Below are 19,921 nucleotides of genomic sequence, written 5' to 3' on the forward strand. Positions count from 1 at the left end.
TATGTATACTTCTTAGCATTTTACAAAGCTTCCAAAATTCCTGAAAGGATTCTTCTTGACGGTGGATGATGGTTTGCTTCTCTAGTTTTTACAAAACATCCCATTGCCTAAAGCTTCTCATGATAGATCAGAATGTCGTTTGATACAATCAATAATAAATCAAAGAGTCTTGATGGAGACAATGAAGCACCGAATAATTCGTAGGCGTGCCAAAAAACTGTTTGACCTGCGTTACTAAGTAGAATCTCGTGAGATCCTCCCAAGCTGTTGAGGGGGAAAAGGAGAGAGTGGCACATGGAGGACAGAGAGAGGAACAAAGAGAGGTAGGGGCAGGCGGATGAGAGAGAGAGAGAGAGAGAGCGAGAGAGAGAGCGAGAGAGAGAGTGGGCAGGAACTTGGAAGCTTGCATGAACGAAGCACAGAGCAAGAGGCAACAACACCGGCGAAGCAGGCACGGTCATATCGACCACAAAAGCAACGTTAGGTGCTTTTTTTAAAAATGATGGTAGGGAGATTGGGCCTGAGTTCGACTTCTGTTTTTAACAGCCAAAAGTCCCTTTGGCAAAAAAAGAATCTTGCGAAGATTTTATCTGATAAAGCTGGAGTACTTTCATTACGTGGAATCTCCACCAGATTCTTCCAATCGCTTTCCGAGCAAGGAATTTTTTAGTAAAACTCACATGCACATAGGTATCCTCCCCCAGCGGGTGCTCTGCCTTGGATGCATCATCTGTCGTAGATCTATCGCCCTCCCTCATGCGTCGCCTATTAAACCACTACCATCCTGTCTGCACTCCTGCCACGTACCTACCCTACCCCTTTCATTTTTCTTGTGATCTTTCTTTATCCCAACTAATTGGACCCATTTCAAAATCACTTTAAAACCCAGTTCTCTTTTACCATAAGCGAGCTTTACTTTTCCCTTCCAAGATCTCCCAGGATTCTTTCTAATAGAATTGAGCCCAAATTGAACACGTAGACATACTTATTGGATCACCAAAGCAATATATGAAACACATGATGTCATCCCGCTTCACAATCCCTTTGAACCACTACAAAAAAAAGAAATCCCTTGACGCGGAGGTTCCTCTGGACTCTCCTAAGGCCACTGATGTGGAGATCGGGCATGGGTCAAATGTTGAAGAGTTTGTTCCCTCTCTCAATGATGGAAGTCCTGGCTATTCAATCATAGAATATGAAAGGACTGAAAACCGAAAGAAGCACACCTTCTTATGGGAGGCAGTTAGAAAGGAGAAGGACGTTAATTGTTGGGCCATCCAAGAACATCATCTGGATGCTCATAGCAAAACAAAATACGCATTGGGAAAGAAGTTGGTGTTTTATGGAGAGGGAGTGGACGGGTTTAGTGGCGTCCTCTCTATTGTGGACAAGGACTTGGAGCCCAAAATGGTCCTTAACCACCCCTTTGGGAGATCCCTAGGAGTGAGAGTCATGTGGGATGATCAACCTATCACTATAGTCAGCATATATGGCCCCTGCAATGCAAAGGATAGAGCCAAATTATGGATGCACCTTAGGGATTCCCCTATTGAAGGAGAGTGGCTACTGTTTGGTGACTTTTATATGGTGGAGAAGAGCAAGGACAATACAGGCTCAACCAGTCTATTGGTAGGTTATAAAAGAACTAAATGGTTGGCCTGCAGAAGGGCATAGGGTTTTAGTGGCAAGGAATTTTTGGCCTGCAGAACGGCATAGGGTTTTAGTGGCAAGTTTGTTGCAACCTGTAGGCCGTCCGATGGTTTGCTAGATGGCTGCCACGTGTAGCAAGCCTTTAGGGTTGTTTTATCAGGGGTCATTTGACCCATGTGGAATCCCTTTTCATGCTGCTCCTGGCGGGCCTCGGTCCTTTCTGCTCTGCTCCTGCCAGAGGATGTGGAGCGCGCGCAGCGGGTGCTGTCCTTGTGAGAAGATCGCTGCACAGCAGGTATTGTCCTACCACAGGACGTAGTTGTTGCATACGTAGCTTTTTGTTTAATGGCGGGCGGTTTTCAAGGCTCTGGAAGGTGATTGCATTGAAGGGGGTTGCTCTGCAGGCTCAGGCGGCGAGGACGTGGCAGCGAAAGCTTTTCCATGCGCTGTTCTACTCGTTTAATGCCGCAGGCGGGCTTCTCAAGGTCTTTGAAGGTGATCGTGCAGCCTGAGATTATGGGGACTGCTCGTGTTGGTCTTTGTGGTTCAGTGCACGTGTTGAATGGAGCACAGGACAATGAGGAGATGTAATTTGCATGTGGTTGTTGTAGCCTATATGACAGGCGAGAAAGCGCAAAAAAATGCTTTGTAATATGTTCTTGCTTCGAGTGTTATCATTATACTGTGTCATGGCAGCAAGTCTGAGAATTTGTTTTGATGTGTGAGCTTTTGAGCTACATTATCCAGTGCAAGATTCTCTGTTTGTCCTGCTTTGTACAAGCTTTTGAGCTACATTACCTAGTGGAAGATTATCTCTCTGTTTTGCTTTTGCACATGTGTCCTCAAGTCTCAGTTCTTGCTTCGGGTGTTATCATTATACTGTGTCATGGCAGCAAGTCTGCGAATTTGTTTTAATGTATGAGCTTTTGAGCTACATTATCCAGTGCAAAATTCTATGTTCATCTTTGAGCTTTTACCTATCTGTTACTATTCAATTTGTATCTGCTTATGTGCTGTAATCGTAAATTTAAATCAGTCGAGCATTTGAAAGTGCGTTGTGGATTGGTTTGAGAGTTTCTTTCTTGCGTCTCAAAGTACTTGGAATAACATTTCTTTGCAAATCATCTTCACCATGGCATCTGATGATGGCGTTGTCCGTGGCGGTGAAAGGAGTGCAAGCAGTGCCTCACCCAACGATGGTGAGAGCATGGACTTCTCTGGAGGTTTGCTTTTTTGACTTGTGCGCTGCTCTTGTGTTGCGTTGTCAGTCATGGTTTGTCCGTGCTTGCGAGCGTTGCAGTTCAAAAATTTTGTTGCGCTAGTCTTGTTCTCCTGATCTTGCTGCTTGCTTTTTGTTGCGCTTGCAAGTGATGCGCTCGTGATGGTGGTCACGTGTCTGGTTCCAGAAAAGCGCAACAGTAGGGCTGCGGGTGCATGGGTCCTTGCTAGCATTATTGGCAGGTCACGCTACAAGGGGCTGGACCCTCATCGCTCCAGTGTGGGATTGGCATCAGGCCGTGAGTTGCCCTGCGTGGAGCCGCGAGCAGCCATCAGGGAGTTTCTCATCTAGGAGCCAAGAGCAGGCTGAGCTTTATTCAATTGTGTGCCTCAGCGCCCGCATACGCGTTCTGACCATCTATTCTAGATGCTTGCAGTGGGTTCTGGTACTGTACCATTGCGCCGAGGTTAGGGGCTGTTTTGCTCAATCGCCTGAACTGTACAGGGCCAGGGTGATTAAATCTCAATGACTTTGTGCACATAGGTAGCAGCCCTTTTTGACTGAGGGCTTGTCTCCTTCTTTTGCAATGTAATCTGGTTGTGGAGCTGTGTCGAGCTAGACATTTGCTGGATGTGTTTGGCTTACGCTTTGAGGCCCGGAGTTGGGTCCGAGGTTCAAGGGATTCTGGATCCCTCTCTCTATTTTGGTACTTGGCTGTCATTTAGGTGTTTTCGGCTACTGTAGACCCGGGCATACTGTTGCTCTCGGGTTCGAGAAGCTCTCATGTGTTGATCATTGTTGGAGTGTTGTGGGTTCCCCGTTGTATTAGACCAGTGGCGGTAATCTGTCTTCACCTTCAGTAAGCTCTGCTCAATCGCATCGAGTACCTCGCTAGGGGGCTTCTTATCAAGAAACTTAGGTGTTCGTAATCGGCATCCATGACTTCGATGGCTGGTGCGTTCAACGTTGCTCCTCGTGAGCATAAGGCCGCAATACAATAGCACGAGCATCACAACAAATCTGGGCTTGACCTCCCAAGACGCTCATTTACTGTCATGTTTGAAACGAAACTTGGCTTGCACCATGTTACCTCCTTGCATTTTGTCTGCCTCTCCAGCTCAGGCTCCACTCGCTCGTGCCATCTTGATCGTCGACCAGATCGTCCACTGTAGTGCAGGACGGCTCAGGTAAAGGCACAGCCAGCCCTTTGCTTGCATCATGTCTGGTCAGTCAAGCCAGCTCTGGGGGCTCAATGTCCTAAAAAAAATTTCAGTCGAAACTTTGCTCCATGCTTGTCATTGAATGGATAGTTCTCTCGTGTATCAAGTGAGTACAATGATTTCCGTGTACGAAGTGAGTACAATGATTTCCGTGTACGAAGTGAGTACAATGATTGTGACCAGGACACCAATTATTACTAATGGCTGCTCATCTGCCCAAACTTTCTCGACAACATGCTTGGCCGTTCATTGGTTCACAGACCGCCTCAGTCGAGGGGAGTTTGACTCCTCCAACCGCACCATACCTGATCTACCGAACCAGGTTTGGAAAGCCCAACTCTTGATGGCCAGGATTTGTGAATACTTGATGAACGGACACCTCATCTCGAGTGCCAAATCCGGAACGTGGTGGTTCATTACAACTTTATCGAAGTGGAATTGCACACGCCATAATCTGCCCCTGCTTGCCAAGGCGCATGTCTGTTGAGAACAACCCGAAAGGTGTTGCCTCTAGTTTCTTTAACTCTGTATACACCCCACTCGACGACGCCCTGCCTTTGCCTATGATAGCACTAGCATCACGCACATGCAACGGCTGTCTCATATCTCACAGGAGAAATCTTTTTATGTTGTGGTTATATCTTTCCTAAGCTGCCTCTACTTCCAACAACTCACAAAGCTCAGTAAGCCCAGCCTTGGGCATCAGTCCTTCATTAGCTTTTGGCTTATGCATGTCTATGTATACGTATGCTCACATTTGCCCATTGGCAGAGGGAAGTGAATCAATAGACTCGACGTGCGCTCTTTACGATCATCCTCGCTTGAGTGGCTCACAATCTTGCTACCTAGCTTGGAGGCCTCCATATACATTGCCTCTCGTGCAGAAGCTCATGATGTTATGCATTGTATGCAAAACATCGAGAGACTTCGTTTTCCTGCATGAGAAAATTTCTAAATCTTCTTGTGTATGTAACCTGGCGACGGCTTTGAAACATGACATTTTCCAAGATTAAATAACTTGTTTGCTTGCTCATCCAAAAAGAAATCATATTTGGCGCAAGCTTGTTCGCAACCTTTCAAGAAGTTCGTTCCCGTGCCTCGTTCTTGCTTTCCTTTTACAAGTGTGCTGCTCCCAGGATGTTTTTTGCGCCCTCTTTGCTTTGCTCAACTAGTCAATGCTATGGTTAATTGGATGCTTCCTTTTCTTTTCCTCTTGCAGAGCTGCGTAGGTTCGTTGAGTCTCCTCCATGCCCTGCAGGGAAACATTCATCGCACATGGTAGTGTCGAGCTCTGCTGGGTCACCGCCAAATTCGGGCTTCGAGGAAATCGTAGCTGGGAAGAGGTGTAGGCGTGCCTTGCTTCAAGGAAGCCCTGCGAGCGATCCCGTTGGCAGTGCAGGCATGGCCGGTGTGCACAATCATTCTTTCTGGTCGAATAGTCTTGACGTGTCTACGTTGTTCTTCGCCACAGCGCATTCTTGATTGTCGAGTTGCGTTAAGATGGTGCTTTTTTTCTTTTCTGCAGGCAAAGGATACTCTCCACCAGGGAAGGAGTGCGCACATGCACCGTCTTCGTCTCAACAAGAACTTCCTTGGCTAGGTCATGAATTGGGCAAAGCTGCAGCCTCATTTTCTAAAGTTGGCCAATCTTCAGCCGCTCAGAATGTCGTGCACACCGGCAAGCTACTGGACAAAGGGAAAAGCTTGTTAGTCAAGGAAACCTTTCCGCTATTCAAGATTAGTGATATAGATGAGGATAGTAAAGCTTTCTCCACATAGGGGAAAATCTTGAATTGGTATGGCACATATCGTTCTATCTCCCCTGGGCAAAAGAAAAATGCAAGTTACTTCAAGTTCGACATTGTCGATGCCGATTGCATTGACACGATCACGGCCGTCCTTATGGATCCCTTCATTGAGACCTACACCAAGGAGCTCAAGATCGGCTTGTTCGTAAGGATTGACCGTCCCCTTGTGAGGCCTAAAAACCATAATGATGATGGGTCAGCTTTGTTCTCCTTGCATGTCGGTGCGTCGACAACCATTCGACCTTGTGACCCATTCCCTGTTGCTTTAGCTTTCTATCCTGAGACCAAGATAAGCACATTTCTTGCTGACGCTACAATTTCTGAGACTACTAGCCCACGTCCGCCCTTGGCGACACTAGCGTTCGTTGTCTTGCAAAGCTGTAATTTCCATCAAAGAATTGGCGCTACATTTGGGGATTTGGTTGTTGCTGATGGCCCGACCCCAGACGACAAAGCAGTTGTACGTATCAGAAGCATTGGCTTCAGCATTTCTTTCTTTCGATATTGACAGACCTTTTGCCATATGTAGGTCAGCTTTGTCAACTCTCGAAAGTATGACTATGATCGAGTCATGGCCCAGATGGCTAGGGAGGACATTGTTATGTTTGTGGCTAGGAATATTGGCCTCTTTGTTGGCAAGGTGCGCACATTGTCTGTTCTGGATATCACAACTTTGGCCCTCGTGCGAGGATCACGCTTGAAGGAAGAGTTGACCACAGCATTTCATAGACAGTGTGAGATTCTCGGCTACAATAGAGAGGTGACTTTGCATGGTTTGCACTCAACCGCATAAAGACATCTTTAGTGGTCTTCACACATTTGTTTCTTTTGTAGGTTGTGGGGACTTTGCGCTTTGTGAACTTCAATAGAGCTCTCTTGCATTCCAAGTGCTCAGTTTGTGACTCGCCGAAGGTGAAGAAGGTTGAAGGCCGACTGTCTTGTTCTCTTTGCGATAAAGATCACGTCATCAACACAACTCTCAGGCTGGAGGCACAGATCCGAAGCAGTGTTGACAGACGTGTTGTGGCGGTTCAAGTGTCAGAGTCTATGGTGGATCATCTTCTGGGCTTGCCAACGAGCTTCAAGGAGGTATACATGGAGAGCATTCCAGAGGCGAGGGATATTTTATCGACATCTGTTGTCGAGGGTGTGTTCAAAATTGGCACAAATGGGTGTATGATATCTTTCACTCCTCTGTTGGAAACCTAGATACTTTGAGAGCATCGATTTCCATAGCTTTTGGCCTTTCACTACGAATAACTATGCTTCCTTATCTAGACCCCTCTACAATCAATGAACTAAATTTTGTCTTGTCCATTGTATATCGCGTTTCATAAGAAAATCGTATCTTGCTTTTGAGCCTTGTTGCCGTGGTGTCTCTCCATAACTCGCTCTCTATTCTTCCTTCCTCTCCATCTTTTCAACCTTCCAAAGCACAAACTCTCTCTCTCTCTCTCTCTCTCTCTCTCTCTCTCTCTCTCTCTCTCTCTCTCTCTCTCTCTCTCTCTCTCTCTCTCTCTCTCTCTCTCTCTAACACACGCACGCAAATGAACACACAAGGTGACTAAATATTTACAATCTTTGCGTGTCTTTCCAATGGCTCGCTTTACCGAGCACGATGACGATACTGTTTTTGTGGCACAATTTTCGAACAATTCAGACATCTTCCTCGCGCTACACCATCTCCGGAACTCAACAGGCACACCGCATGACCTTAGATCGAATTTGCTCAATGACTTGTTTGAGAGCTTCTTGCTTGAAAGACATGCTGTCCCGGGTGCTTGTCTCTTCTTCCGTACTGATGGGTCCACTAGCACAATGACGGTCACAAAATTCTCATCTTTGTATTCAACATGCGCCAACTCACTTGCTCTTAGCCTCGACGTGTTAACGGCCTTCGCTCACTTTACGACTTGTAGATTAAAAGTGTATTTGAAAAGAAATGGAAGCGTGAGAACAATCATCTTGGGGATGGCATCGAAACCATTTCTTGTAAAGGGAATTCTGCTTTTCAAAACAAGCAATGGCATCACATACCTTCCCACATTCACAACGTGCTCAAGCCGTGCACGTGGTGGATGGAAAGAAGATGAGGTGGCCACTTTGCATAGGCTTTGCTTGTTACATGAGGATTTGTCTGATGTTGAGGTGGTCCGCATGTTCCAAGCCAAGCACACACACACGTTGCACACAACCCAGGCCGTCAAATGCAAGCTCTCACGCCTGAAGAACGAGAGGGGCCTGGTCACTGGTGCTCAAATACGACGCACCCATGCCAGCTTGAGTAAGCCGATTAATAAATACAACAAAAGCATCAAGGACAAGCCCATTACACCCTGCAAAAAATGTGGACGCTTGCTATTCCGCCGCCAGCTAACACGTCAGCTTCTGCCTCCAGTTGCGGAATCCACTTCAAGTAAGCGAAGACGCTATGGAGATGTGTATGTCTGTAGCCAGTGCAAGAAACACTCGACAAGCAATAGCAATCATCTGTGGAGCTTGCAAGAGATAGGGCTCAATCCAGCGCTTCCCTTTGTGTCATATCTAAACGCCATAGAGGCACGCTTGGTCTCCATTCGTATCCCCTTCACCAAGATACGTGAACTGACATACGAAGGCCAGTATGGGCTTAGAGGTAGCGTTGTCAATGTGCTTGCCAACTTGGAGAAGAGCCAGGCTGTCCTGCCTTGCTTCATTGAGGATGAGGCTTCTGTCCGTGTGGGCATAAAACGCAAGCTCGAATATGATAGATGTTACCTAAGCGGTGTTGTGCAACCCCTGCTCACAATGCGTGCAACCACTACACTATTGTCCACACCACTCTACATGAGAGAAGGTGTCACGATCAATGACAAGTGGCTTGCACACCTTTCTAGTCTAAGTATGCCTCCTACGAATACCGTCGATGCCAATGCGCATGATGTTGAGCTTGAGGATGAACAGACTGATGTCATGCTTCACGGCGTCACCAGTGCGGCAGAGGTTGTCGATTACAGTGGCAAGATTCTTCATGTTGCACCTTGCGAGGGCAATTCACCGTTGAGCATCTTCACGGATGAGTATTGCGAAGAGTTGAGCTTCCCAACTCTTTTCTTCGGGTCCCCTAGAAGATATAGAGAGGCTGCAAGCAAAGATTATCAAACGATTGCAAAGTGGGAGCTCCTGAACGTTGACAAAAGATTCGTCCTGGACATCGAAAATTTATTTTTCAAGTCTATCAAAATCATGTCACAACAAGTTGCTTCCTCTGTTTGGGTGCGAATGCGCAAGGGAAAGCTAGCAGGTACAACTCTGACTACAAGGCAAGTTGTACAAGACACAAACATAGAGAGCCTTCTCAACTCAAGATTAGGCTTCAGAGACTTCGAGGCACTACGCACATCCCCCGACTACAAGGAAAAGATGAAAAAAAATATCTTTGCAATGATCCGACAACTTGGACCGCCCACATTTTCTGTCACGTTCTCCTCCGCAGAGCGAAGATGGAAAGAGCTTCTTGCTACACTAGAGAAGTTAGTCCCGCTGACCCAAGAGCCTGAGGAGAGTCTGAGCTCATACCAACGTCGCCTCATTCGTGCCGACCCCATTACAACTGCTCGTTTCTACGTCAACGGGTTCAACGCAATGAAACGGTTATTGCGGACTGATTCCTCTATATGTGGAAAAATACAAGATTTCTTTTTCATCACGGAGTTCCAAAGTCGCGGTAGCCAACATGATCATGGTTTGTTGTGGCTAGAAAATGCTCCATCACTCACAACGCACTCAGATCAAGATATTGTAATGTTTATAGATACCCACATTAGCACAGATGGATCTATCTTGCCCAATGACCTTTCTGAAGCTTACAAGCACAAGCACCATAAGACTTGCCAAAAGAATAGCAAAAGTTGCCGTTTTGGATTTCCACGTTTTCCCATGCCATTCACAACTATTATCCGGCAAGGAATACTTGAGGCGAACATAGCTAGACAAGGTAAGGTTTACTTGCAATAAGTTGGAAGACAACTCAGCCAAATTGATTTACAAAATGCGCCCACATTCAAAGAATGGCTAGAACAAGCACAACTCTCCATGGAACAGTACTTGCTTGCATTGCAAGCAACTATCTCGGGACCCACTATTTTCCTCAAGCGCAAACCAATCGATATATTCACGAACAACTTTAATAAGTCAATAGCTTCTCTTTGGAATGCAAACACAGATATACAATTCGTGCTAAACGCACATGGAGCTACGAGCTACTGCACCTCATACATGACAAAGATGGACAACACATTAATAGGAGCAATCAAGGCACAGCTTGATCACTGTGTCGCAAACAATGCAACAACATTGGAGAGACTACAAAAAGTTGGTAGCACAATCCTTAACACACAGCAAATTAGTTCACAACAAGCTGCTTACATATGTCTCTCGCTTCCGTTGCATAGCTCCTCTAGAGAATTCTTATACATAAATACTAATCCACCTGAAGCACGAGCTCTCGTTCTCAAAAAAAAGAACGCCTTGCAAAAAATGCACCCCGACACAACAGATATCTTCTCTGCCTCCATCATCGACAAATACGTCTCCAGACCACACTCATTCTTTCCCATGTGCTTGGCCCAGTTCGCTTCCACAACCAAAAATCCCTCCAAGCCTGACACGTTGCTGCGAAGGGCACGCATCATATGGTACGTTAGATACAATAAAGCCAAAGACCCTGACAACCACTACAGAGAACAATGCCTTCTCTTCCTGCCATGGACAAGGAATGAGAATGAACACCTCCTCGAAGGTTCGTCTTGGATCGATGTCTACACTTCGAACATTGACACAGTGAAAAACAATGAATCACAGTTCGTTGTCGAAACAGCTCTACTGGACAGGCTCGCCACAGCCATCGCAACCTCACGCAGCACGAGAAGTGTAAGCTCCTTGAGCGATTTCGACAATGCCAACGTGATCGTCAACACCCCGTCAAAGCAACCGGCAAAGAAACCATTTGCTTTACATTTTTCCAAACATATTTGCATGACCAATGAGGATTTCCAAGCATCAATAAAGAAGCTAAACCCACAACAGCGACTCATCCTCGATGACATCATGCTCAAAAAACGCATAGCACCATCAGAAAAGATACATCTCTTCCTCACAGGTGGAGCAGGCACTGGAAAAACATTCACGTTTCTCTTGCTAGTCGAAGCCCTCATTCATTTCTACACACATAAGTCAGGACACAATCCTGACTTTCCTAAGGCACTCCTAATGGCATATACAGGCAAGGCAGCATTCAACATTGGTGGCACGACTATACACTCAGCTTTACATTTGCCTTTGATAACTACGACACACACAAGTCTCGGAGCAGAAAAGCTAGATGCATTGTCCTTACTTTATCAAGATTTTGAGCTTGTAGTGTTTGATGAATTCTCCTTGATAGGATCAAGTGTCTTCTCATTGGCTGACTCATGTCTTCGTGACATCAAGAGAAAACACGACCAGCCTTTTGGTGGCCTTGATGTCATACTTTGTGGTGACATCTGCCAAGCTAGCCCAGTCAAAGACTCCTTTATATTCACAAGCAAGAAACCTCTTCTAGAGGCGGTTGCACCTTCGTACTGGCATGAATTCCCTAAGTGCTACAAGCTAACGACGACAATGAGACAAACCGATGGACAGTTTATAGAAGTTCTCAACCGAATGAGAATTGGCTCACACACCATCAGCGACCTTGGTACATTAACAACTCCTTCCACAAAGAGTTACCTGCTGACATAACCATATCACACCTATTCTACTCTAACAAGGCAAAGGATGAACACAATGAAAAGGTCTTCGCACAATTGCCTGGTGAGCCACACATATTCAAAGCGATTGACAAGCTTGCCGCTTCATGCAGCAAAACAATAGCAATTCCATTGGATGCCAGACAAACTGCAGGTCTCCCAGCAAAATTGCGCCTAAAGCCAGGCGAGCTATGCGCTGGAAATCTAGACATTCTCAACGGCCTCGTCAACGGTGCAGAAGGCGTCTACAAGCTGTACACTACATTCTCCGACACGACATGCCTCTGGATTCATTTCACCAACCCTAGCATAGGGCAAAAACAAAGGTACGACCACCGCCATCTTCGCAACCCACTCACAATGCCTAATTGGACACCAATTCTACGCATCGCACGCGAAATCCAAATTGGCAAGAACTACTTCAACACCCTCACACGCAAGCAACAATTCCCAGTTCAGCCTGCCGCAGCCCGCAAAATTCACTGATCACAAGGGCTTACACTCAACACACTAGCTTTCAACCCCAAAGGAATTAGGTCTCACGGCCTCGCATACACTGCTCTCACACAAATTCGTGACACTGCAAATCTATATTTGATAGAGAGCTTGCTACCCTGCAACATTCACACCGATGCATCTGTCCTTAAAGAACTCCACAGGTTGCGAACAGAAGCAGCTTATTCCCCCATCCAGAAGCAGCTGCATCTCCACCAAGATACACATTACATTGTGCAATCACTAAACGTCGTCTCCCTTGGAAAGAATGCAAACGATATCATCCACGACAAAAGCCTAATGGCCTCCGACATCCTCTGCCTACAAGAGACTCGACAACATACAACAGCCATTCCAGGCTTCCGTAGCATATCCTCAACACAACTACACGGTGAGGCGGTCCGGGGCGGGCAACAAGAAGAGTGGCCTCTAGACACCCTTCAAGGCTCCCGTGCTGCTCAATGGGGCTGGGGCACAACACAACACAAACCAAAACAACAAACCCACAGCCAAATCCCAACTACACAAGGGGCGAACTAAGACGCAAAAGAGGAGAATCGTTAGAGCAACCCACAAACAAGCAAGGAATTTACACTAACCCTAACACCAATGGAATACTCTCACACACTAAAACACGAGAGAGAGAGAGAGAGAGAGAGAGAGAGAGAGAGAGAGAGAGAGAGATAGTGCTCGGGCTGCTTTGAAACGTATCGGCAATGATCAAGCAAACACAACTATATATTTAAGAAAGAGAGAGGAAGGGGGAGGGGGTGCTTGTTGCATTAATACCTTCTTACAAATCTGTCATGACAAATCAAAGTGAGATTAGTATTTGTTCAACATAGCTTGCGTAAATTTCACCACAACACATCACAAGAAAAGCCACCCCAATCACTGTCTTAAGGCCAGGGGAGTCCTCTCCACCCTGTCGCCCTCTTACAGTATGTGGGATTTATGGCTAGATTGATGACAACACCAGAGACAAGCTATCAAGAACTTAACAAAAAACACCAAGACACTTACGCATCATTGTTGTCCATTACTTCACGTTGGAAGGGAGACAAAGTATTCAAGCTTAGTCCAAATCCACCCTCCTTGATTCAGCAAATGTTGGGCTTACACTAGTAGGAGAAATGATAGATTTCCTACTCTCAATTGAATGATCACTCTCTCTCTTACAATGGCATAGAGTTCCCTTGCTAATCCCCTATTACAACACATGCACATGCATAAGACAATGAGCTTCCACTCAAGAGCTCCTTCTAGAGAGGTTGAGCTTGGCTTCTCAAGCTATAGCATAGTGCTCTTGCTTATGGCTCCCCCCTTTTGTGCTAGCTACACCCTCCTTTTATAGAAATTTTGAAGGCTAGGGTTATTCCTCTAACCATGGTTGGGTTAGATTTTCAGCAATTTATCTAATTTCTTTTGCTTGGAATTATCAAGAAGTTGGTGGGGAAAGAGAGAGGAGAGAAATGGAGGTGATAGGACTTTTCATAGTGGGTTAGTGTTAGTAGAGTTAGTATTAATTTACAAATGGAATTGGATATTTACAATGGGAGTATCCATGTAGGATACAAATAAGGAAGAAAAACTCTTAAGAGGTAAGAAAAGGTGGATTTCTTACAAGGTTGATGCTCCAAGTGTCTTGAGTAGGGCCAATTTTGACGCTTGTTGACGGTCCACTAGCTTTGACGGTACATTTTTTCTCCACTCTTGACCTTCCTTGAGAGACAAGGTAATTGAAGCTGAGTAATCAACCACCATGATGCTGTCTTTTAAGAGAAGAGGCTAAATTTTGTGGTTTTTTGATAGATATGGGTAATTTGGAGGAGGAAAAATGAGACTAGGTGGTCAATTTTGGAATGGAATTGTGTGTGGGAGGTATGAGTTCACCATGGTTTCTCTTATTCTTCAAGGTTGAGGAGAAGGTGAGTAGTGTGCAGAGAGGAGTGTTGAGAGAGATGGGGATGATGAGTGGAGAAGTGAAAGAGGAAAATGATAAAGTGGAAGAGACAGTGTGGCTGCATAGCATGGGAAAACTGGGGTCCACTAAAAAAATCATAGCTCACAGCTCGTAGCTCAAAAAAATATGAAAAAATTTGAGGCAAAAGTTCAGCCCACGAGCTACAACTTTTATTTGTATCACCTTTTCAAATTCGGAGAGCAAGTGAACTTTAAAAATTCAGCAAAACCGACCGTTTTTTTCCACTGCAAAGGTCCTTGTGGGGTCCTTCTTTGGATGATTCTTTTGAATACCTCCAAGAGTGAGCCCTCCATAGTGCATGTATGCATGCCACCTACCCTTGACCTTATTTGGTAGGTCTATAATTGAAGATATTGTTGAGATTAGGATATAAGTGAATAGTACAACTAAGAAAATCAAATATTGAGGGGTCTAAAAAATATGTACATGTCAAATATAAATAATATAAGTGGAAAAAATATAAAGGGGTCAAAAGAAATCTCTCTCATTATGAGGCTACCATAAAAAGATAAATATTTTTGGTGTTCTAATTTTTTAGAAAAAAACAAAATAGATGTAGGAAGGGAAAAATCAAAATAGTGAAAAAATATACACATAAATAAAACTAGTTTTTTTGGATTTTTGTTGGGGTGGAGTTACACCAAATATAAGAGAAGCTTACATGAAAATATTTCTATATAGAATAAAGAGTATGAAAAATGGAAAGAAAAAATTGTGGTAATGGTGAGGCAATGTACAGAGCATAAATAACACACACCTAGGTAGAAATATTTAAATAAATACCAAAATAATTATGAAAAAATCTTTTATTTAGGCCCTATATATAAAGAAATATTTACATACGCATGGGCCATAATATACTTATATTTTTATTTTTATTTAATTTTTTGGCTCATTTAGCCCAATGACTAGCTAATTGAGGGTTTTCTAAGAAGATATGGGAAAAGTCCCATGACTCACGCACGCCTATGTATAGTGAAATGGTAGGGATAGCCACAGTGTTTGGGTGATTTTGGTAGGGTGAGGTAACTCACTGTGGTAATTACAAAGAGCCAAAAAACGGCTATCATTAGCCCTCCCCCTAGATGATGGTATATTCATGTACCATCATAGAGCATCTTTTCCAAAGAGAGTGCTTCAGAGTCCTTGACAAGATCTTCATTGTTTGGCCCCTCAGAATTTTTGCTAGAGTTACACTCATGCTTCATGTAACAATACTTACATGAGACAGCGGCCTTTGGACAGATCTTTGGTAGATCCTTTGGTAGAAGGCGACTCAAATAGGGCTTCAAGCGATACCCGTTTACCTTCCTGGAGTGCTCTTTACCATTCAAGTCCATAAGCTGATAGTAACTAGAATTGAAAGACTTCTTGACTATGTATGGCCCTTGCCATCTAGTTTCAAACTTGGCATCAAAACGATTGTCAAGTCGATTGTCATACCTTAGCACGAGCTCTCCTTCATTGATGCCTTTGTCCTTCCGTTTCTTGTCAAGCTTCTCCTTTGTCTGTGTGGCTTTCCTCTTATAGCACTCGTATGCTGCTTCTCTTTTCCACTCAAGCTCAGCTAAGGTAAGAAGTCGATCCATCCATGCTTCTTGATCATCTTGTGCTGATTTGCCATGAAGTCGCATTGTTGGAATGTTTAGCTCAATTGGCTGTAAAGCCTCTTGACCATAGACCAAGTGAAATGGTGTGAACTCCGTGGCTTCCCTATATGTGGTTCGATACGCCCACAAGGCACCATCCAAAAAGTCATCCCACAACTTTGTATTGTTTTTCACCATCTTTCTAATGATGCCTGCAATGACACCATTAGCTTTTTCTACCAAACCATTTGATTGGGGATAGTAGGGTGTACTATGACGATGTAGAATGTGAAGTTCTTCACAAACTTCTGTGAGCAAGCCCTTCCTAAACCCTGGACCATTATCAGAAACAATCTCCAAAGGTGTGCCAAATCTGCAACAAATGTGATTGTACACAAACTTGCTAACTGTCCTCTCATTCACTCTTGCCACACTTTGAGCTTCCACCCACCTAGTCATATAGTCTACAGCCACTAGAATGTTGAGTTTACCATTTTTTGTCCTAGGCAGAGGACCCATGGCATCAATGCCCCACTTTTCAAAGGGTCCATTTGCAAGCACTATTTGCCTCGGGCCATGCACCAACCTTCTATTTCCATTTATCTGACAATTGTGACAGATTTTACACCAATGTTGGACATCCACATGCAGACTTGGCCAAACATACCCCGTAAGCAAAATCTTCTTCACAGTTAATTCTTGGGAAAAATGACCACCACATGCTTCTTCATGCAAACCTTTTAGAATGGCTGGAATTTCCTCAATAGTTGGTACTCTTTTGCATACTTGATCCCTCCCTCTTTGATAGAGGGAGCCTTCTAGGAAGAGATATGCGCTTGCCTTCTTCATGAGTCTCCTCTTCTGAGCCTTCGTGAAGTCTTGTGGAAACTCGCCCTCCAAAATGTAGCTAATAATGGGAGTCAATGACTCCAATCCGTGGTATCTCGGTTGCTTGACAGTTGCTGCCACCATGATGACCTGCATTTCTCTCTCAACACATGTAACTACTTGTTGTGCAAGTAAATCGGCATCTTCATTTTTTTTCCTCGGAATATGATATAGTTGCACTTCTTCAAACTGATTAAACATCCTACGAATGGCATGAACTTTTGTCCTTAAGCTTTCATTCTTGCATGCCCAAATGCCTAAAATCTGTTTAACAATGATAAGTGCATCTCCCTTTACCATGAGACGTTTTATCCCTTGGCCAATGCACATCTTCAAACCATGAAGTAGTGTGTCGTATTCTGCTTCATTGTTGCTAGTTGAACCTGGTAGATTGAACTTCTCTTTCATGACCACCTCTCCACTTGGGTTGAGCAACACCAGCCCTCCCCCTGCTTTTCCTGTGGCTCGACGAAAAGCTCCATCAAAGAACAAGGTAAAAGCATTAGGAATACTTTTTGGTGGTGGCAATGGTAGGGTCTTTACTTCAGGCACCTTAATCTCCTTTTCGTGCACCCTATAAGTGAGAATCCCTGCCAATTGTGCACGCACACTATCTTCTACCTTGAAAGAGTATTGAAACTCTTGCAACTCCATAATCCACTTTGAGATCCTAGTACTAAGATTCATTTGAGATGACACCCAAGGGAACAAATTTTCTGCAGTGAGAATTACAAAAGGTTTTGGTAGCAGGTAGGATCTAAACTTTCTCACCGCAAACATGAGAGAAAGCATCATGAGTTCTGCTTCTGTGTAGTCTCTCTCCAAAGCATTCATGACCCTACTAGCAAAGTAGATGGGTCACATCCTTGTACTGTGGGGATCTTGTTGTAGCAACACAGCACCAATTGTTTCTTTCCCAGCACTAGAGCTAACAAAGAATGTGTACTCCCAACAAGGAGGCATGAGTGTTGGTAGCTCTGACAAAATGACTTTAATGTTACAAAAGTACTCTTCAAGCTCATTAGACCATGCAAATTCTACTTGTTGTGTCAACTTTTGCAAAGGATGAAGCAACTCCGAGGCTAAGTGAATGAAGCGTGACATATACTTCACCTTCTGAATGAAAGAGATGACCTCCTTAAGACTCTTCGGTGATGGGAGCTCAATAAGAGCCTTTGCCTTTGAAGGATCCACCTCAATGCCTTTATAGAAAACCTTGTGACCGAGCAAGATCACTTCATCCTCACCTATGTGGCACTTGTCGGGGTTGAGTTGACCTCCCATGTCGTAGAGCTTCTTTAAACCTTCTTCTACCCTTTGTAGATGCAATGATTTTGAGCTATAAATACAAAAATCATCAATGAACACCCTAATTGACTTTCCAAAGAATGCTTGAAACACCATGTTCATGAAACGTTGGAATGTTGCAGGAGCATTTGTCAGACCAAATGGCATGACTCTAAAAGCATAACAACCCCAAGGAGTGATAAAGGTTGTTTTCAATTGATCCTCCAATGCAATCCCTATTTGAAAGTAACCTGAGTAGCCATCACACACAGTGTACTTCTCATGACCAGCTACCTCATTTAGTATCTCATCCTGAAATGGGAGGGGAAAGTGATCTCTTTTTGTTGCCTCATTGAGTGGACGGTAATCCACACACACCCTCCACTTTCCGTTTTTCTTAGGAGTGACAACAACGGGAGAGACCCACTCTGAATTCTCCACTGGATAAATGAAACCTGCTGCTAGAAGCTTTCTTACCTCCTTGAGTAAAGCCTGCTCCTTGATGACTCCTAGCCTTCGTAGCTTCTGAGCCTTAGGTGTGGCCTCTGGCTTCAACTCAATTTTGTGTTGAACAGCATCTACTCCACGCACATCGGTGTAGTCTTTAGCAAAAAGCCTAGGAAACTTCCTTAGCACACATTTGAACTCCTCTCTTTCATCCTTTGTAAGTGTTGTTGATAGCATACCTTCCAGCATCCCTTCATCTTGAACATCTTCATTCTCTTGAGGACCTACCTCCTCCAGGCCTTGACAAGAGGTCTCTTGGTTTCTTGGCTTAAACCTTACCCCCATGACTTCGATGGAAGACTCCTCTTCAGTAATGCTGCCGCTACTTTCTTCTTCTGAAGTGCTATCGGTCCAACCTTCTTCCGTCTCACTTTGAGATGATTCTTCATGGAGCTCCTCTTGGCGTTGCTCCTTCATGTCAAAGACAACCTTCTTATGATTGTCATTCCTGCAAATTAATTTCCCACTCTCCCAATCCTGCAAAGCTCGCATTTTCATTAGCCATGGTCTTCCTAAGATAAATGGATAACCACTTCCCTTGGTCGACATAACATAAAAATCCACCGCTTTCTTAATGCCAAAGGCCTCTACAAAGACATTTTTACAAATGCCTACACACCTAGCCTTGCTATTGTTTGCCATCTTGACTTTGATTTCAGGTGTCTCCTGGATGTGCATGCCTAGTCTTTGCATGAGTCCCTCTGTCATGATGCAAATTTGTGCACCCCCATCCACTAGACCTTTCCTAACCAATCTTCCTTTGATGTAACAGTCTAGCACCGGTGTAATGTCCTCATTCATTTTTGCTTGTGCAATTTTTACAACAGGCACACTCTCTTTTACCTTTCTCCTAGTGCTAACTGCCCTTGTTAAATCCCTCCTAACTTGTGGGCATAATGCAAGAAACTGAGGCCATGAGATATCAGGACCCTTACCTCGCATGTCTTCCAACAGGTTGTATGGAGCCATACCATGTCCAAGAGGGAAGTCTTGGAGATTGATACGACGTCGAGTCCTCTTAGCTTCCTTGGTCTCCTTTGCCTTCTTGCCTTGTCCATGGTCACTCTGTGATGGGACACCCTCTTTATCTTTACCTTTTCCTCGGCCACGCTTAATGCCATTTGCTTCCATGTCAACCTCATTTAAATTTGTCACCTCTACCACATGCACATTTGGATCTGACAAAGGTGGAACTTCTTCTACCCCTTGTGGAGGTGGTCTTGGTCCATTTGGCCTTTGTAGAAGCCTTGGTTGTTGACCAGTTCCTTCACCTGCATTCATCACTGGGTAATTCAAGTTAGGTCTCCCTGGCTCCCCACGGGGCCAAGGACAATTATACATCCCATGTCCAGACTCTCCGCAATTCCAACATTGCAAGACTCTCCTAGGTCGTGGATCTCGCTCTTCAGACTTCTTTGCTTGTCCCTTTGGACCTACAGCTTGTGCAAGGTGAATTGACAGGCTGCTTAAAGATTCGTTTAACTTCTCAATTACTTCCGCCGT

The 19,921-nt window shown here is 44.6% G+C and overlaps 1 protein-coding gene and 1 pseudogene across 1 annotated transcript; both read left to right on the top strand.

The window, feature by feature from the left end:
* The first annotated feature begins 748 nt into the window (after positions 1 to 748).
* Positions 749 to 3,238, top strand: LOC147462783 (uncharacterized; annotated as a pseudogene).
* A 2,126-nt stretch (positions 3,239 to 5,364) lies between these two features.
* On the top strand, positions 5,365 to 7,106 carry LOC147462784 (uncharacterized). The gene is made up of 5 exons (XM_086527365.1): positions 5,365 to 5,488; positions 5,615 to 6,092; positions 6,167 to 6,357; positions 6,427 to 6,657; positions 6,732 to 7,106. The coding sequence occupies exons 2-5, from the start codon at positions 6,083 to 6,085 to the stop codon at positions 7,104 to 7,106; spliced, it is 807 nt and encodes a 268-aa protein (XP_086383491.1). The 5' UTR covers positions 5,365 to 5,488; positions 5,615 to 6,082.
* The last annotated feature ends 12,815 nt before the right edge of the window (positions 7,107 to 19,921 follow it).

This window comes from Adiantum capillus-veneris, chromosome 2, assembly GCF_014529385.1.
Source record: "Adiantum capillus-veneris isolate H3 chromosome 2, ASM1452938v2, whole genome shotgun sequence".
NCBI classification, from domain to species: domain Eukaryota; kingdom Viridiplantae; phylum Streptophyta; class Polypodiopsida; order Polypodiales; family Pteridaceae; genus Adiantum; species Adiantum capillus-veneris.